This window comes from Drosophila serrata, unplaced genomic scaffold (assembly GCF_035046125.1).
Source record: "Drosophila serrata isolate PLE 108 unplaced genomic scaffold, ASM3504612v1 contig_240, whole genome shotgun sequence".
In the NCBI taxonomy this organism is placed as follows: Eukaryota; Metazoa; Arthropoda; class Insecta; order Diptera; family Drosophilidae; genus Drosophila; species Drosophila serrata.
The window spans coordinates 1,272,085-1,290,811 of record NW_028257138.1 but is presented as its reverse complement, the minus strand read 5'-3'; the positions used below and the strand labels follow the sequence as shown (position 1 = coordinate 1,290,811).

The following is an 18,727-nucleotide window of genomic DNA, read 5'->3' as shown; positions in this document are numbered from 1 at the left end:
AAAGAGAATCTCTGGCCAGAATCTCGGTGGTCAAGTTTTATCACAATCGGGGATAGACAGAGAGAGAGAGAGAGAGAAAGACAGAGAGGAAAAAAAGGAAACCGGAAAACTCATTCGGCCGCAAATGTTTAATTTCCTTTTGTTTGAAATGCTACACACACCATCCTTGATCCAGGAGCTGTCATTAGCATTTGCGAAATCTATTTAAATGTGCGAGAGCAATGACGATGGTGAGCATCTAACCCCCAGTCAAAGTTCAAATGTCACCCGCTGCATGTGAGTGTATGCCTGTGGTGGAAATATTTTCCATTTTCCCTCGCAGCCGGCTAAGAGTTGGGGGTTGAGTTGGTGTCGCATATTTGGTGGCATTCAATTGAAATATCAACACGTGCCACATCATCTTCAGCTCCAGCTCCTGCTCCTTCTTTGGCTTAGCATAGTTGTGTTCGCCTTTTCCACTTGGCATTTGTCTTAGCCGAGCAACGGGCCAGCGACTTCATTAAGAAATTCCAGAAATATTTGGAATTTATTATCTGCGTTTTTATATTTGCTGCGAAATGAAAAGGCTTGGGAGGTCTTTTATTAATAGTCAGTGAAAGTCTTTGCTTCACAAATTCTTTTAAGGGACAATAAAGAAGATGATGTTGGATAAATGGTATTTAAACTTGTACTTTTTGTAATATATTCTGTTTTATATAATTATTAAATAAATTAAGGATAAACTTTAATACATTTTGGACATAAGAAATATAGAAAAATGCGATGTGGATTTACTCCACAAAAATTATATGTAATTAAATTTCATTTTAGAGTAAAGATGGTTAGAGAGTATCCTGTCCAAGATGTTATAATAACCACTTTGAAATATCTATATTTTCAATAAATAAAACCCAAGATAAAGCTATTTTTATAGGTTTACCCTTAACCTTAAGCTTTGACTAACCTTACGCCTATTTTACTTAGGCTTAAACATATACTTAACCCGGATACGATACGATTTTGTCAGAATATAGAGCAAAGCATATGCAAGGGATTAAGAAGAAAAGAAAAATTAATTTAATGGGCTTTCAACTATATATTTTACTTGGCAGCAGTACACACCAAATATATCTATAAAGGGCCCAAAGGACTCGGACTCGTCCTGCGCACTGTCCGAAAAGGAGGCGTGTCCAGAGACGACCAATCGGATGGCGCGGATAATACGCAACGTTTTTATCCGCCAGTCAGATGAAGAGGAATCCGAAGCGGAAGGAAGCTGTGGAATCGCTCGGCTCTTCACTTGTTGCTCACTCTTTATTTGGAGGAGAAAAAGCAAGGGAAAACCGGCGCTGGAAAAGCGTGAAAATTGATAATAAACGCACTTCGCACGTACACACACTGGCAGTGTGGGAGGGTGTGGTGTGTAGAACACTTCTAGTCGCATTTATTGCCAGCTTTTATTTTATGCTTTTGATTTATGGCACGGCTTTTACACTTAGACAATTGTCGAAGAACGCTGAACGTCTTCAGTCCAACCTTTATATCATAATCATTCACATCTTAGCAGGAAGAAAGGCATACTTTTAGGCCTGTTATACAAATATTAAACCCACTTTACCGATTAATTTGACTTTAATCTAGCATTCATATGAATTAGAGCTGAACTCCGGAAAGGAAAATCATTTTATGATTAATTTGAGTCCTTCTATTTCACACCATCCATCTTGGCTGTGGTTTTCCCGGACATTGACCAATGGCTGCCATTAATTCTCTGCCTTTAACAGCCGTTTCTGGTTAAGTGTCTTAGGGGATACTTCCTCAAAATATATACTCTACCTATCTAGTTAATTGCATTTTTATTAGCCTATAGCGCCAAGCAATGCAAATAAAAATACAAACAGATTGAATTTTGTGGCGCTTTAAGTAAATAATACAGTTTTTATTACCTCCATCGAATTGTACAGATAACGCGAGACGGCTTAAGTACTTAGCACACTCGACTCGATTAATTGTAGATATTATACAATAATAGAAACTTAAGAGCTAATCCTAATCGGTTTTTGTTCACAAGCAACAACGGAATTTGTCTAGCTTAAAAACAAACATTGCGATCGCATTCAATTAACATTTAACATTGTAACTCAACCAAGCGATCCATGATGTGTGTGTATATTGTACAACAGAGTATTTTCTCTACATTACTAGGCCTATAAAAATTGCACACAAGCAAACCCTATTAACTAGGACTACAACTAGGCTAATTGGCCACGCTAACAAACTGCGAATTGGGGGTCAGTTGGGTTGGATTGGTTGTGGGCGCACACTTGCACTACTACGCTTCGATCTTTAGATTGTCGAACTCGTCAAGCCGGTCCTCTGAACCGGAGGTAGTCAGGTCCGAAAGTTCATCGAGACACTTCTGGCGCTTGCGTACATTCCAGTGCAGACCCTCGGCAAGGGAGTCGAACCAATCAGAGATTTGATCCTGTGAGCAAATGCTGGGCACGGGATATATAGAGGTGGTCACTCTCAGGCTGTCGCCGTGATTCAGCTCCTGGTCGTTGCGTCCGTCAAAGGAAACGCGTGAGGTGTTGCGGCTATCAGGTGAAATTGATATCTGCGAAGGGGAGAGGCAGAAATAATCGATTAATCGATCTGCAAATGCATTTTACACCATTTCCGGACCATGTCCACATTAATTAGGTTGAGTCATAAAGAGTTATTCAATTAAAAAGTAAAGATCTTTGAAGACTAAAGCTATACCTTTTCACAGTCTCACTCAAACCCAAAGGAAATTCCAACCTCTACTCACCTTTAACTCCACTCCAGCGGGAACGACAATTGGCCTGAAGCTCAGCGAGTGTGGGCAAATGGGCGTCACAAGAATAGCCGGCACGGAGGGATGGATCATGGAGGCACCAGCTGCTGCCGCATACGCTGTGCTCCCCGTGGGCGTCGATACAATCAGGCCATCGCCCTGCACTGAGGTGATATACTTGCCATCCAAGAAGATATCGATATTGCTCAAATACGGCGAGGGTCCTCGATTGATCACCACCTCGTTCAGCACTAGGATGCTGTTATTGGGGGTATTGTTGTTGTTGGCCTTGAGGGACCAACTGGGTCCATTGTTGAGGTCCATGTGATTGAGTTGCCGATGCAAATTCGGCTTGAGCAGATTGCTGCCACTGGCCGTGGCCAGCAACGACTCCTTGCGGCGCTCGCCCTTGCGATGGATGGAGCAAGACAAGCGGCTGCGCAGAGTGAGGGCTGCATGACCCTCCAGCACATTGGTCACCTGCTCCTGGAAATTGTCGCACTGGAAGGGCGTAAGAAAACCAAGGGAACCCAGGTAAAAGGCCATCACTGGGGGCACCGACTGTTGGAATAGCTGGGAGGCATACAGCAAAGTGCCATCGCCACCCAGGCAGACGATGAAGTCAATGCGATCGGTTAGATCATCGCGGCCATCTCTGCGGGAAATAGATTAACTTTAATAAAATGTAAGAAGATAACTTTCTCTAGCACTTACTTGAAGGTCACCAGCATATCGCGGAGCGCCAGGAATCGCGCCCTTACTCCGGCGTAGTCACCATGCACTTGCCGGAACTTGGCGCTCTCCGCCTCCAGCTTGACGTCGTCCCGCAGCAACTTGTCCTCGAGAACGGCGGACTCCACCCAGACGACCATGTGCTTCTCTTGCACCAGCCATTCCACTAGCTGAACGAATGGTAGCAAAACCTGCGAGTCCTTCTTCTTGATTACCAGCACGGTAAGTGGTGGCTTGTACCAGGTCAAGCGCTGACTGGCCGGATCCTGAATCTGCATCACCATGGCGGAGTTTTTCATAATGCGTCCACATGGTCCAAATTGCTGGAAGGGCGACGGAGCATTCAGACTTCTGGTGCGCCTGAAAAGAGTCAAGTAAATATTGTATTATTATTTAGTTTATATAAACGGTTCTTGAGAGAGATATACAGGATGTTTATTACTAAATATAGACCTCAAAATACGCGGATCGGGCGCCACCTGGGGCACCTGTTGCTCCTCAACCTCAGAGATTTGGTGCTGCAAGGCCGTTGCCAGCTTTAATTTCGGATGCTGCATCTTCTCCTTCGTGTTTAAAGCGTAAATATTTTCCTTTTTAAAGAAAACTTTGACGTTCACGCCCTTTTTGCTCAGTTTTGTTGTTCTCTTCTGGCTTTTCCTAGCACAACACTGGCCACAAATATCGAAAACGTGTTGGAATTTTTCGCTGCGAGCGCGGCTGCTGCTCGTTCGAAGGTTACAAAATCACTGACAGGCCAATTTGGTCGAATCGAAACACACAAAATAAAGGTATATAACGTATTTATATTTTTGTTTTCATTACAACAACACGGCGGTGGCGACGGTGGCGGAGCCGCAGCGCAAATAAACTTGTTGAATCTCAGGTCCAAACAAACAGGAATTGCACATGCTAACCCGCCGGAATGGTGCGAGAGACGCAGTCCAGGGGGGATGCGACGAGGAAGAGCGCCTGCCTGGCCAAGAGAGCCGAGAAGCGGAAAAGAGCTCTCTGCTGCTGCTGCTGTTGGGAGAGCCAGAGTGGGTGCGGGGGTGCCAAGTATCGCTTGCTAACGGCTTTGATTGATGTGCTAATGTGCGATGACTCAGCACAAAGAGGCACAAAGAGAGTGCGGAAAGAACGAGTGAGAGAGAGGAGGAGCAGAGATAGGTGGATATGGATGAACAGGGAGAAGAACGAAGAGCAGAGCTTAATGAGCCATAAGTTAGACTATGCTGAATTGGACCACATTGGACATCGGATCAGCAAACGTACAGTGGGGTTAATATTGTAGCTTAACTAATACAATTTGTATTTCTTTAAGAAATATATTAAACATTTTATTTTATATCGTATATATCATAAGACATTTATCAATATTACGAGACAGCTACGAATTCCCAAATACAAATAATACATTCATTTTTCTACCTTCACAGTATAGTTTTGAATATTTTTTAATATTAAATTGAGTATGCAAATTTATTTACCCAGTAAAAACTAACAAAGGAGCGCTTTTCGAATAAAAATTAAGGCACTTCTGACTAAGTTACGAGTTTTTTAACTTTGATGTGTAGCAAAAATGGTCATATAAAAATATTGATAAGTATAGACTCAAAGATTGAAAATATTTTAAGCTTAGTTATGATCGATTTCCTATACTTCAATTACAAACTGCATAAGTTTATTGCTTGTTTGCTTGCTTTTGAACTTTATTCTCCCTTAAAACCCACACGGCGTATACTTAATTTAAGGGCTTTCACGTCAAGTATACGCCATGTATGCCCGCCAGCTGACCAGCTGTATGGATTGGACTAAAAAGATCGTTAAAATTGCATACAAATTTTGTTTTTTTAAATTTGCAATTCAATATGCAGATACTCTTCTTACAGAGTATCTCTTGCCTCTATTCAACTGCTTTCTTATCTATAGCTCTTAAAACATTGTTAATCACTTTTAACGACACAAGTTCCTCAGTGTTCACTTAATCTGGTGGGACTGACTCACGGAAAGACAAAAAACATGGGCAAAAGGAACACTTGGGCGAAAGGGAGCCACATGACGCATCTGTTCGGATCTGATGCATGGCAGGAAGATGTGTTGACAGGCGGTGGTCATGATCTCGTCGTCGCCATTGATTCGATATAATAATGAAAACGACTTCGCAGGAAATTCAGACTCATTCATTCACTTACTCGACATGTTCACAGTGAGCTCCCGCTAAGCCAGCAAGCACACTTCCTCGATCGCCACCGGGAACCAACTGAACTGGAAGCTCGACAAGGGTCCGCTGGCACTTAAGTAGCCACCAACTAAACTGACTAAATGCCGCAGACAGACAAAGATATGCAAGGGACGTCAGCATGACAGTGCTTTTAAATTCGTTAATTCATTGACTTTCTGTAAGCCCAAAGTTCGATTCATTTTCCATTTCCCTCGGGCATTAATGAGGGGCCTTCCATATTATCCATGCAAATGCGGTTTCAGCCACCTGACCTGCACACCTTTGGATTTCGGCACGCCAAATCGGTCACGAGCGAGCAAGCGAGCGTCTGTCAATTTGCTTTCGTTTTGAATCGAATATATATATTCAAGATACTCGAACATACTCGCGCATATACAATATATCTACCTGTTGGCTTTGGTTTATGACTGGCGCCAAGCACAAACTGGCACCGATTTCGAACTCAAACCTAACTGGCGTCTCAAGTTCTCGAGTTCCAAACAAACCGTAAAAAATAGTAGTAGCTGGAGAAGAAAAAACCTACAGACATCTCGGATAGCCATAAATTAACAGACGGCGTCTGTGTCGTAGTACCAATAAGCGAGGTGTTAACAAACTCGTTTTTAAGTGGCCAAAATATAAATAAATAAAGACAACACGCCACAAATACTGAACTATGCAGAAAGGTCAAGGACTTTTAAGCTTGCCTTAATGCGTTTTCAAAACAGTTTTTTTCCCAAATCTAAGAACAGACTATAAGACCCAATTTCTTGATAAACAAAAAAGTGGTTTGCTTCATCATGCTGATAGAAGAAAAACAGTTGTGAAATTGATATTAAGTTGGGTTCGAGTGTATATAATTAGCCGATCTGATCTGAGTAAACAAAGTGCGCCTAAATGCACACCACGCTTTCCAAACCACTGATAAGTGCTTGTAGACAAGGTAAACACTTGATTGCAGACACCACTTCTTATCATTGGAGCATGCCGCGTACAAATGTTCAGTGAGCGACCTGATAACTTTGAGATAACCACCGCACTAAGGCAAATAGTTGAGCACAAAATCAATTATTTACATATGTGTATTATAATCTATTCAAACAAATTGCTATTTTGATCTAGACATAGAGAAATTAATAGAGAGTTAGCACTGTTTTAGCTTTATCCCTAAGCTTATTATGAGTATTTATTTGAATTGAAAAGGAACGAGATATTTGTTTTCTCCATTTTAGGAGAGCAAATATAAAAAAATTAATTAAACAATTTAGAAGCAAACCCACTTAAACCTTCTGAATAATCTCTAAGTCTTGTAGATCCTTCACAACATTTTCAGACTTTCTATATCCATTTTTGCCAGTGTTTTTATTTGGTTTGTTTAGCTCTTATCGGGATTTGTTAAGCTCTGGTTTAAGTCGCAATTGTTTAGTTTAAATTACTTACGGCCAGGTTCCGCTCCGTCTACGCCGTGTCGTGGAATCAAAGTAACTATCATCCGTTTCCTCCTCGGACTTGGTCTGCTGGCTCCCCGGACTGCTGGCCAAGTTCTCGTTAGCCGTATTCTGATCTCTTGCCTTGGTACTGGCCACATTAGCCTTGTTTTGAATGATCCTCTGGCGCTTTAGTGAGGCAATGTGTCGCACCAGGAGATCATTGTATTGGGTCTGATGGTGACCAGTGCCGCTCCAGGCTAACTTGTAGCTAAATCGCTCCTCCAGACGGTGCTGGTGCAGGGTGGCCAGGTCTATGTCCGAGAGGCACGTCATTTTGAGTTCTTTTTTATAGCCACTTAATCACTAAATATCACTGAACACGCACAATTCACAAGAGATTCGTATTGCTAAAACATTTTCATACACTGAAATTGGGTTGGGAAATTAGCTGGCATATCATTGCTTGGCATTTCTTTGGGACGACTCGTAAGACCCCACCCTTGAGACGGCCCTGAGTCGAACGAATTGTAAATAACATTAACCTTGCTCCCCTTTGGCAGAGGTGTTAACGAAGTTAACCAAGTTTTGGGTTACCAAAAGAATGCCGTACACTTTTTTTTATTTTTTTTTAGGTGGGATATAAAAAGGTAACAGCTTTGGCGCGTGGTAAAAGTTGATAAACAAAAACGGTCAATTTTGGGTTTTCTTATAGCCAACCCCAACCGGTTTTTGTTTCTTTTGAAATTTGTGCAAAAATAAATTTGTTATTAGCAATCAAATAGTTTGTTTTGGCTGCTTTTTGTTTTCTGGCCAACCTAACGGACCGGAGCGAAGTTCCGGCTTTGACGCAAGAGACATCAAAGCGGGAAAGAAAGGCGCGGGACAAGGCTTGCTAATATGCGTCATTGGCCAGCTTCCGTTGACGGACTTGGCCAACTTTTTTCGCCTGCCAGAGCCCCCTAACGATGTCAAGTATAAGTCAATTGGCAAAAATAAAGCATTGGCACGAAACAAGGCTTAGATGTACTAAACACAGTTAACTTTATACAGAGAAATACAATTAAATACAACTTTATCTTGATCTCTTTGTCTTTCCAACTCGGTTGGTCAACAACCTTTTAATGAGCCAAAAGCAACCACTTAGACTACAATTAACCATACGATCTGCAGGCAACCGAGCATAACAGTATCGCCGGGCATTAATCTAGAAATCGTGACCTGTGTGCGCAATGAGCTTGAAAATCTCAATCGTTTTCGGTTTCTTTCCGAGAGTGCCTCATCAACAGTTCATTAACAGAGGTCACTTGGTGTTTTCATTGAGTGGCTGATAAGAGGGAGGAACTTAACAGAAAGAGGAAGTAAAAAGTAGGGTGTACTATGTCGAATTTTTATTCAGGAAAATATTAAATATCAGCAGGAATGTAGCTAGCGAAATTTCGTAAAATTTATAGACTTTAATTTCAAGTCAAATTACGTTAAATTCTTGCTTTAACTCAATAAATGAAATTTAGTACAAACACGTACCCTGATATAACTAATTCCCTTTTAATATCACAAGGCCTTTCACTAGATTATAATGCAATTTATCATTCATTACCTTGACTACATGGCTTCTAATTGATATTCCAATTAAATGTATTGCGTAACAAAAATAAAATCAACAACAATCTATACTCTCCACCGATCGCGTGATCCACAGTGGCTTCTCTGTCTTCTATTTTTACCGACATCAGGAAGCAACAAGTACAAGTCATTGGAAATGTTTCTGTAAAATAAACAAAGGAAGGCACACATCACACAACCCCCCTTGGGAATCGCTAGTTACATCCGTAGCAATCGGACTACGACAATAGATGAGTGCATAAAGCGAATTTCAAATTACTTATGGGCACAAAGACACATGAAATAATAAATTAACGACAGTCACAAATGAATAAATCAATTAACGGATGAAATGCGCAGTGCAGCCAGCCACTAAGTTTAGTGATTATCATTGGTTGGATCGGGTAGAAAAGTAAACCCACGGATCGGTGGAACCACCACCTGGTCGCAACGTGCCTGCATGTCGTTGGCGAGACCGTGTTGGCAGTGATATAATTCAAATGACGCCTTTCGTCAACATGTCAAAGGTATTAAAGTTGCAACTGCAGTTATTAGTTTCGTATGCACTTGTACAGGTCCAACCTCCAATTGTCATTAAACACTTTTAAAAATTCTAGGGTTCTGTTTAATACGCGGTTACCCCTATATATTTTTTGTATATATTTGTTTTTCAATTTCTTATATTATCTGTTGCCTATCTGTCTATCTATTGATTAGAAGGATCTGTGACGTTGGTTCATTCTAAATTATATAGAATCACATTAATTAGTTGTGGAATGCAAGAAAACAAGTGTTACAAAGTTTAAAATCAGTAAAAGTATTAATAGGCATAACTAACAAGATAAACTCTAGCACAAACAACACTTTTCCCTTTCAAACACATGTTTATTTTGTGTGTAAATACTAACACACTTTTACTAAATTAATTTACCCTTTTCTGGGTTTATCATTGACGGACTATAATGGATTTTTGTGAGTGAGTCAACCTAAACAAAGGCAATAGAATACTAGGAATACATGATATATATTTATATCGATCGATATCTAAAACATACAACTGCAATTAGTGGCAGTTAAAGAAGACCAGACATAGTTTACTTCCACTTAAACAAATTCAACGGTAATTCCACGGTTTAGTGCAAGTGCTTGACACGGCAGGCGATTGACGGATTGATAGCTAGTAGGCTAGAGGGGTGACCATTGAAGGAAATCGAAAGTGGGCTGGGGGCCCAGACCCCAGAAATGCCAAGTCATGTCTGCGTTGGAAAAGCGCCAAGCGGCGCCAATAGCATAGCCACTGGACAGGCAAGGCAACAAAGTACTCTAATTACACGTTATATAATCTGTTTTGTTTTCGTTTTAGCACAAAACGCGAACCAAGGCGAAACTTCCAGCACCAGAAGCAACAACGACAGTAACTGTAACAGCGGCATTAACTTTAAATTTAAACTGACCAGCGATCGGCAACAGGTGAACGAACGAATCGAATCGAATCGATACAAAACGAAACCGCTCGGCGATCGGCGTTGGGCACACGGGATGGAGTAAGGGGGGCTAGAGAGCGCGAACACGACCGTGCTGTTCGGTGATCAAGCGATACCTGAGTCCGGACGCCAAAAAGGTGATTAAGTTTGACGATTTGTGTGCGATTCCGATTCAAAAATAAAAGTGTGCAAGCTTTAAGCGACTGTAAACAATAAACGGCTGTCGTTTGGCTTTTTAAAGCCACTTTTGTCGCTTTCTGCCGGGCATCTCTGATCGTAAACAGCTGAGCGCAGCCACGCGTCGCGATCCCGTAAGAGAGGGGAAAAGAGAGCGACTGTTATCAACAGGTGTTTCTCTGCACACTTACTGTTATGTAAACGCTGTAATGCTTAATTAATTAATCTCAACAAAGAGAAGATTGATTTATGGACTCAATCCCAGTGCTGAAAGCTATATATTAATTAACAGAGTCATAACAGCCTAAGCTCATAATAGCAGCTTATGGCTAATAAAAATATTCAATGAATGAATTATCCACAGTGTATTTCTATTTACTAAACCAAATCGATTATCTGCTTTTCTACTTTGATACACATTTGTCACACGTGTTACCAGGACGTTAAATTTTGTCAGAAAACACAACACATGTGTGCAGTCCACTTGTAAGATGCGAAGAGTGCATAAGAGCGGCATTTTCCGTTGCCAACGAAATGATAATGGGATACTTTTCGTTTATTGTTTTGCACAAAAGTGATAGCAAAAATGTAGATTTTAGTGAAAATAAGTGCTTTTTTAAGTCACTCAACCTTTTTGAAAGGTTTATTGCGAACTTAAATTTTACAGTCTTTACTTTAAAAATAATGTTTAAATGTTCACCCAAGGTGGAATTATTTATACAAGTTAACGTTTAAAAAAGAATCGCACAAAAGCTTAAACAGCTAATTAAGATAGGCCAGTTTCAGTGGGAATCATTAACCCATTAACACGACACCACTTACCACCACCAACGCATTTCCATATCATCGCCAGCAGTTCCGTTATTTATGCCAGGACCCGGGGCCGAAGATGCTGCTGCACTGCTTTGCCGTCCACTGTTTACGTGGAGCAGCTGATTGTCATGGTCATCGTAGTAGGATCCATTGGACATGCAGCCAGAGGTTGAGGTGGCGGCAGAGGACGAGCCGCTAGCCTTTGGAACCGTTTGGGCGGGCGAGGGGGTGGCGGCCAAAATGTTGTTGTACGCGGACGTCATTGTGGTCAATTTTGCTCCGTGAGCGTGTGTGTGTCTGCCTGCGCACCTGTCAGCAGCGTGTGTGTGTGTGAAGTGGGTGAGCGGAGTGGTGTTGGCCTAGATTTGACCCACAAACGCGATGCACTGCCTCGCACGCTGGCCAACTGCCCGGATTCACACAGTCGCGGACTAGCTGCTAATTTGCGATTTTAAAAACGCGAGTTTCATTGGGTCCATGTTATTTGTTTTTTTTTTCTTGCACCATTACACGCCAGTGTGGCCGTCGCGCGGGTTTTAGAAAATAAACAGGCAAGCATCTAACACAAATATTTGCATAACATGGTCACACTGGTCTTAAATGCGCGAATATTAAAAGTATCTTGCAACTTACAAGACGAAAAAAAAACAAATAAGGATATTTTTCGTGGAACTTTTAACTAATTCCAAGAAGATTGCCTTAATTTAGGACAAATAAAATTTGGAATTCTTATGAGACACACTAATATTGTTTGTAAATTAGTATAAGCAAGACTGCTTAAAGATAGTTTAAGGGTGGTAAAGACTTAATGATATATTGCAGTCGAGAACTGCGGAAAATTCTTGAATATAAATTCAAGGATAAACTTCTAATTTTGCTTACCGAAACTGAGTACGTTTCTCCAGCAAACTGATCGGCAGGCCTTTTCTTAGCGGAGCTGGCGAACTACCGGGCGTTGAGCCCTCTTCGTCGACGATTTGTTGCGCCCGATGCATATCTTCTGGATTCATAACTATTTCCGATTTTAAATTCCCACTGCAATTAAAATCACAACCGAACGCTGGCAACGATCGTCGTCAACTACTCTGCGAGGCTTTATGCATTTCACACGACCAGAGATCGGCACGCACCGTACACACACACACACCTGTTGGCCGCACACTCGCGCGGTAAACACACAACGCAAAAAACATTGCGCACACCTTGAATTCGGCAAGCAAAAAAGGCAAAAACACTCGCATTGGCAGCAAACACGATCGAAGCAAACGAACAATGGCAGCACAAGATCTTTGCCGTGTAATGAACACGGCTTGTACGCCTGAGGGCGCAAACAAAGTCTCGAAGCCTCAGCCTTAGCTCCACTTTCGATTCGCACCCAAATCGATGCAAACTAATATTTCTGACAGGCCCAAGTGCGTGGCGTGGCGTGGCAACAGCAGCGGCGACCAAATCCAAAGGCACCCGCGAGGTGAGCAACATGAGGCAACAAGTGGCCACGGGAGGAGTGGGGCTTCAAAACCAGTCTAAATACAAAACACTTACAGTCTATAATCTATATTGCAAGGTGTGTTGTTTATGCGAAATATACAAGGCAATGTTCTCTAACATACAATATATAAACAGTTTAAAGCAAGTAGCATTAATCTACAGAAGAGCGTGAAACAGTCGTAAAGTTCTACTTGGTGAAATTATATTTAAAACAATTTCAAAATTGGAATTTCGCAATTTAAAATATGGTTTAAGAGCTTAAAGATTGTATAAGCAAATGGGTAATATTTAATTAAGGTAGTAACAGTGCCATATTGCAGTTAACATTCCTATATTATTGCAAAGCTTTTCCAATATATTCAAGTGGTATTTTTAATTGGTACCACGTACATCTTGGTGCTTACATAATTCAAACATTTAAGCTAGACAAGTTTCTAGCTGAAATTTAGATTATTTTCGCATATTTAGATGTTTAATATCTTTAAAATATATTGTTCTTTGTGCTTTAAGAGTTTCTTGGAAACGCTTATAAGCTTGGCAAATATTCGAGCTCTTTTACAAACTAGATAAAAAGACTTTTCGCAGACAGAACTAAGAACTAGAAATAAAAGCCCTACTCTAAGCTACCAATACGATTACCAACAGAGACTTACGCACTACTACACATCATACAATTTCATATTCTCGATCTCGTCCAGCGTGTCCTCCGATCCGGATGCCGTAAGATCCGATAGCTCGTCGAGGCACTTTTGTCGCTTGCGTACATTCCAGTGCAGGCCGTCGGCGAGGGAGGCGAACCAATCGGATATCTGGTCCTGGGCACAGATGCAGGGTACAGGATAAATGGAGGTGGTCACTCGGAGGCTGTCGCCGTGAAAGAGCTCCTGCCGGTTGCGTCCATCGAAGCTGACCCACGAGGTGTTGCGGCTTTCAGGGGAGACAGAGATCTGCAAAAAGGGAGAATAAACAAATTTGTACTTGAAAACAGATCGCGTATCTCTTACCTTTAATTCCACTCCCGCAGGCACCACAATGGGCCGGAAGCTCAGGGAATGCGGGCAAATGGGCGTCACCATAATGGCCGGCACGGAGGGATGGATCATGGAGGCACCGGCGGCTGCCGCATAGGCAGTGCTGCCTGTGGGCGTAGATACTATCAGGCCGTCGCCCTGAACCGAGGTGATGTACTTTCCATCGAGGAACAAGTCTATGTTGCTTAGATACGGCGAGGGACCCCGATCGATCACCACCTCGTTTAGCACAAGAATACTATTGGCCACAGGTCGTGCATCTGCATCTGTTGGATCCAGCTCCTGTACCTTGGCCTCGTGCTTCCTTTCGCCCCTGCGATGCATCACACAGCGCAGACGACTGCGCAAGGTAAGGGCAGCATGTCCCTCTAGTACACTCGTGAGCTGCTCCTGGAAGTTGTCGAATCGGAAGGGTGTAAGGAAGCCCAGGGAACCTAGATGGAAGGCCATCACTGGCGGCACCGATTGCTGGAAGAGCAGGGATGCATACAACAAGGTGCCGTCGCCGCCAAGACAGACTATGAAGTCGATGCGATCTGTCAGGTCATCCCGGCCATCTCTATATAATATGAAATAGAGAGTAATCCGTTTTCTTATTTGTTAAAGGTAATTAAAACTCACTTGAAGGTCACCAGCATATTTCGGATGGCCTTGAAGCGCAGATTTTCGTTGAGTAGGGCATCGTCCAGCACCGCTGACTCCACCCACACCACCATGTTCTTCTCCTGGAGCAGCCAGTCCACCAGTTGAACGAATGGCGCTAACACAGAGGCATCGCTAACCTTCTTGATCACCAGGACAGTGAGTGGAGGCTTGTACCAAGTGAGGCGCTGACTGGCCGGATCCTGAATCTGCATGACCATGGCGGAGTTTTTCATGATGCGGCCACAAGGTCCGAATTGCTGGACAGGCGACGGGGCATTCAGGCTGCGAGTGCGCCTGAAAAAGGGAAAAATATAGAAAATTAGAGAGGGTTATAAGGGAGTTAATATAGTCTCAGACCTTAGTACATGATGTTTGCTCTTTGCCTTTAAAACTGGCTCCTCTTTAATGCAATTATTATTGCAATCACTTAAATCCTCCCACTTTACATTGTTAAACTCCTCGATGCTTAAGGAACTGTGTAGCGGAAATAGAGCAGCCGCCGGCGGCTGAGGGGGACGCAAAGGAAACATTGTTAAATGTATTTTCAAGGTTCACTAGAAGGTTTCCCCAAAAAAATAAGTTGTGTGCTCTCTGTGCTTTATGAAGTTTCAGACTAAATACAGGCAACTGTAAAACATCGTACATGCAAATGGCGAAACCAAGAGGTGGAAAAAAGCATGTGAGAGATCGAATATGCATCGATTTCAAGGGAATCGAATTGATCGTCTTCTTTTCCTGCTTGCATTCGTACACTGAGGACAAATACTTCTAAGCTACAATGATTTAAGTCTGCAGTTTAGTTTCTATTTAAATTGAGGCTATGATTTTGTTTTGAAACCATAAAACTCAATTATTCATAACGACAAAAGTCGACATATAATTTAAAAATCTATTTTAAACTGTGGGGTTTTTAAGACATCCCTTTATAACATATATTTTCCGTGCATTTTGATTTGCAACCTCCGTATTTTAATTTCAAATTCCCACCAAGCTTATCTATAGGATAACACATCCAGCTGAATGTCACTTACGGCCAGGTGCCGGAGCGTCGGCGTTGCATACCTGCCGCCAAGCCACTGGCATCGGTATCACTATCTCGATGCAGGCAATTTCCATTGAAGTCCCTCTGTCTGAGCTTTTTTTGCAGATTTCGCTCCAAACAGAGCCGCGTAATAGGACTGAAGCCGTCATGTTGATGGTAATGATGGTGATGCTGATGGTACAGGTGATCGCTGTTGGGTAATCCGTAGTGCCAGCGCTGCTCCAGACGGTTCTCGTGCAAGGTGGCCAAGTCGATGTCCGACAGACAGGCCATTTTTATTTCTCAAAATCGTCAAGAAATCGATTGGGAAATTAACGTTGATTTGCCCCGAAGCAATTATTTACAATTCACTTTTGTGGAATGCCGTCAGGCCACATTGTTGTACGTTCGGAAAAAAGGGACCAAGGTTAGTTTTGTTTTCACAATAAATTTAGAAAAATTGTATTCAAAAATAAATCACGCCCACGCACTTCTGATCAATCGGCTAACAAAAAAAAAAAAACGAGCCCAGAAATGTGTCAGCGAAAAAGAGAAAGTGTTTTTTAGTTGTATTGTAGTACTGCATTAAGGAAAAACAGGTAATTAGAAATGCATTAAGTCGATGGCGATGGCGTTTTCAAGGGAACTCGCAGACTGTTGCAGAGCTTCCACTTGATTACTTCGGACAGCTAGCCGGAAAATTAGAAAATTATTGACCATAAACCGACGAAACGGAGGGCCCTGAAACTGTCAACCGGGCGATCGCGTGTGCGAGCAACAACTGAGCAGCAACCAGCCCGAGTTGACAAGGTTTCGGCTTGGTCCGAAAGCGGACTGCGTGTTTGTATTTCTTACTCTTTACTCTGCATGCAGTTAACAGATACTCAGGGACCATATATAACATGGCATATGAGTTTAGACAGCGCAGGCGCAAAGGCCTTGGCGCTCAATTAACAGTTAAATTGATAAAAGCGATGCTATCGTCGCGTATCAATTGCCAAAATTGGAACAATCGATTGATCAAAGTCTAGTCAGCTTGACCATTCAATTTCTTTTTTCTTATTTGAATTGGAATCAAAACAAACCCACTTGCTGGAGGTAGAGGAGACGAAGAGAGCTCGGGTTCAAGATGGTACATTCAACTTAGATAAGAGAAGACGCATGGCATGTGTGGGCAACTACAGCTAAGGTCAAGACAATAGCCCTGGGGCGGCTATTAATGAGTGTTTGAATTAAAAACATTAAAAGCCTTCAAAACTCACTACACCAACTATAACTTCAAAGGTTGCAAAAGAACTTAAGGTCTTAATTACTAGATGCCATTTAGGTACATAATCTTTAAATTATCCCTATGGGATAATTAGCAAGTGATATTGCTGTGCCCTCCACTGTGTTTTTAAGTAAATAAGTTGCAATAGTCGGGGGATGAGGCATAGGTGTAAACCGCATGCAGATACGGGTAGGTGATGGGATCTTACCACCACCAGCTGCTGCTCATCAGGTCGCCGCTACCCAATCCCGGCGCAGAGGTGGACGCAGCAGCCGCTCCTTCCACAGCTACAGGGGCGGCATGCAACAGATTCCCCTCTTCCGCGACGGCGTCCTTTTCGCTGCAGGGAAATGTTTGGCCATCCGAATTGTCCCTGAGGACCGACGAGGGCATCTTTCTCGGACAACGCTCGATACTCCGAAAGATTAGGGCCACATTTGTGCCCAAACGGCTGGCTGTCAATTTGTTTTAACACCGAAAATTCAACACTTATTGTTTAAAAAAAAAAATGTTGCAAAAAGCTGCTCAACTGGGTGACCGCAGCGCGCCTATTAAAAAATACCAGCAACTGGGCGATATATCAAATGCAATTCACAAATTTCTTTTTTACAAGCCCCTAATTGAAGTAATATGTGTAATTATCTTCAAATTATTGCCACATCTTAATTGATAACTCAATTTCAACAAACAAAAGTTTATTTTAGCTTGATTCCATAGAAGTGGAATACCGATACCTTTACTATCGATAACTGGTTGCTTTTGAGGCGCCAACTTTTAAACAGAAGCTAATATTTCACAACCCTAGTCATTCACAAAAGCATTCGTCATTCATGATTATTTTTAACTAAAGAAAGCTTACGCATGCAAATTAGCACGGCACGTGAAAACACTGTTTATTTTTAGCTTCATTTATATACGTAAACGCTTAAAATTGCAAACAAATGTGTTGTGTTTATATTTAAGCCCCAAACATGAAAACAAAAGTAGTAATAACTGGTAAATTTGTAATTTGAGGTAATAATTAGGAGTTGAAAGGGTTGTATTAAAAATTTATGTTATTTAATTTATACCTCTTCTTGATATAATATCAAATTGCTATTTTCAAGAGAATGGAGTAGAAACTCTACTTCTCAGGAAAGGAGTCCCATTTAGTTTTGCTCCTGCTTACATTTATGGTGTGCGCTTCGGGCTCTACCCTTGCCCTCTGCAACGCCGGGATGATTCTCCCAGCTCGGACAAAACTTAAGAATAAATAGGAAGAATTAACTGATGAACTCACCGAAACTGTTTCCGTCTCTCGCTCAAGTCCAGGACCCGCCTCAAGGGTCGCGGTGAGTTGCCCGGCGTTGTGGCGGCAGCGGCTCCTCCATCGTTCTCCTCCTCCAGGGAGCTGGACACGGAATTGGCCACCAATTGGCGGGCCAGTTGCAGATCCTCCTCGCGCATTTTGTTAAGTGCTGGAGTACTGGAGTGCTGATAAAGCGATAAAGCTGAGTTTTGACGACGAGCAGCAACCTCGCTGTTCCGGTGTCGAGATCCAACTAAGTGACTGCTCATACCTGGTTTTCCAAAATATATACAATGCATGCGCATATGTAATACTCGCTCGCCCGAGAGGAGAAGTTGTTGAATAGATATAAACACCGCCCCACTCGTACTCGTACTTTGAATTCATTAGGCGCCTCCCGATATTTACATTTCCACAGCAGCCACTTTTTTCTGAGCTAGTGAGCGAGCGATCTATATTTTGACGGCCCCCGGGGCGTGGCTGATCGATTTATTAGCTATGCGTGGATTAATTGCCGACGGCAAGGTGTGGGAAGTAGAGCCTGGACCGCTGTTCTTAATAATATATGTCCGAAGGTAACGCTATGAAAATAGGCCTTTTGCATCCATAAATGCCGATCAGATCGTTTGATTTTCAAGTGGGCTTGGCCGATGTGGATCCATTTAAATATATTTTCCACATCAACTTTTCGTTTGTCATTGAAACTGGGAAAATGCAATTTTAAAATA

General features: G+C 42.3%; 2 protein-coding genes and 1 long non-coding RNA gene across 24 annotated transcripts; 1 reads left to right on the top strand and 2 right to left on the bottom strand.

The window, feature by feature from the left end:
• Window positions 1-1,886: 1,886 nt before the first annotated feature.
• Nadk1a (NAD kinase 1a) lies at window positions 1,887-12,291 on the bottom strand. Of its 10 annotated transcripts, none has more exons than XM_020957741.2 (5): window positions 10,237-10,582; window positions 7,191-7,605; window positions 3,512-3,889; window positions 2,792-3,452; window positions 1,887-2,596 (listed from the first exon to the last, which is right to left on the bottom strand). In XM_020957741.2, the coding sequence occupies exons 2-5, from the start codon at window positions 7,511-7,513 to the stop codon at window positions 2,312-2,314; spliced, it is 1,647 nt and encodes a 548-aa protein (XP_020813400.2). In that variant the 5' UTR covers window positions 7,514-7,605; window positions 10,237-10,582; the 3' UTR covers window positions 1,887-2,311. The 10 variants fall into 10 exon arrangements, with proteins under 10 accessions (XP_020813400.2, XP_086686473.1, XP_086686471.1 ...); XM_086830347.1 differs by having other exon boundaries at window positions 10,383-10,515; XM_086830345.1 differs by having other exon boundaries at window positions 10,114-10,477.
• Nadk1b (NAD kinase 1b) lies at window positions 3,821-18,261 on the bottom strand. Of its 13 annotated transcripts, XM_086830359.1 has the most exons (6): window positions 16,920-17,242; window positions 14,778-14,926; window positions 14,397-14,714; window positions 13,749-14,334; window positions 13,417-13,691; window positions 12,528-12,779 (listed from the first exon to the last, which is right to left on the bottom strand). In XM_086830359.1, exons 3-6 carry the CDS (start codon window positions 14,651-14,653, stop codon window positions 12,647-12,649), a joined length of 1,251 nt encoding a protein of 416 aa, XP_086686485.1. In that variant the 5' UTR covers window positions 14,654-14,714; window positions 14,778-14,926; window positions 16,920-17,242; the 3' UTR covers window positions 12,528-12,646. The 13 variants fall into 13 exon arrangements, with proteins under 13 accessions (XP_086686483.1, XP_086686485.1, XP_086686478.1 ...); XM_086830357.1 differs by lacking the exons at window positions 12,528-12,779; window positions 14,778-14,926; window positions 16,920-17,242 and adding exons at window positions 3,821-3,889; window positions 15,452-15,879 and having other exon boundaries at window positions 13,398-13,691; XM_086830352.1 differs by lacking the exons at window positions 14,778-14,926; window positions 16,920-17,242 and adding an exon at window positions 17,991-18,261.
• LOC147643959 (uncharacterized) lies at window positions 8,989-10,797 on the top strand. Its single transcript, XR_015271096.1, has 2 exons — window positions 8,989-9,309; window positions 10,146-10,797. It is a non-coding gene; the product is annotated as an uncharacterized LOC147643959 (long non-coding RNA).
• Window positions 18,262-18,727: the final 466 nt, after the last annotated feature.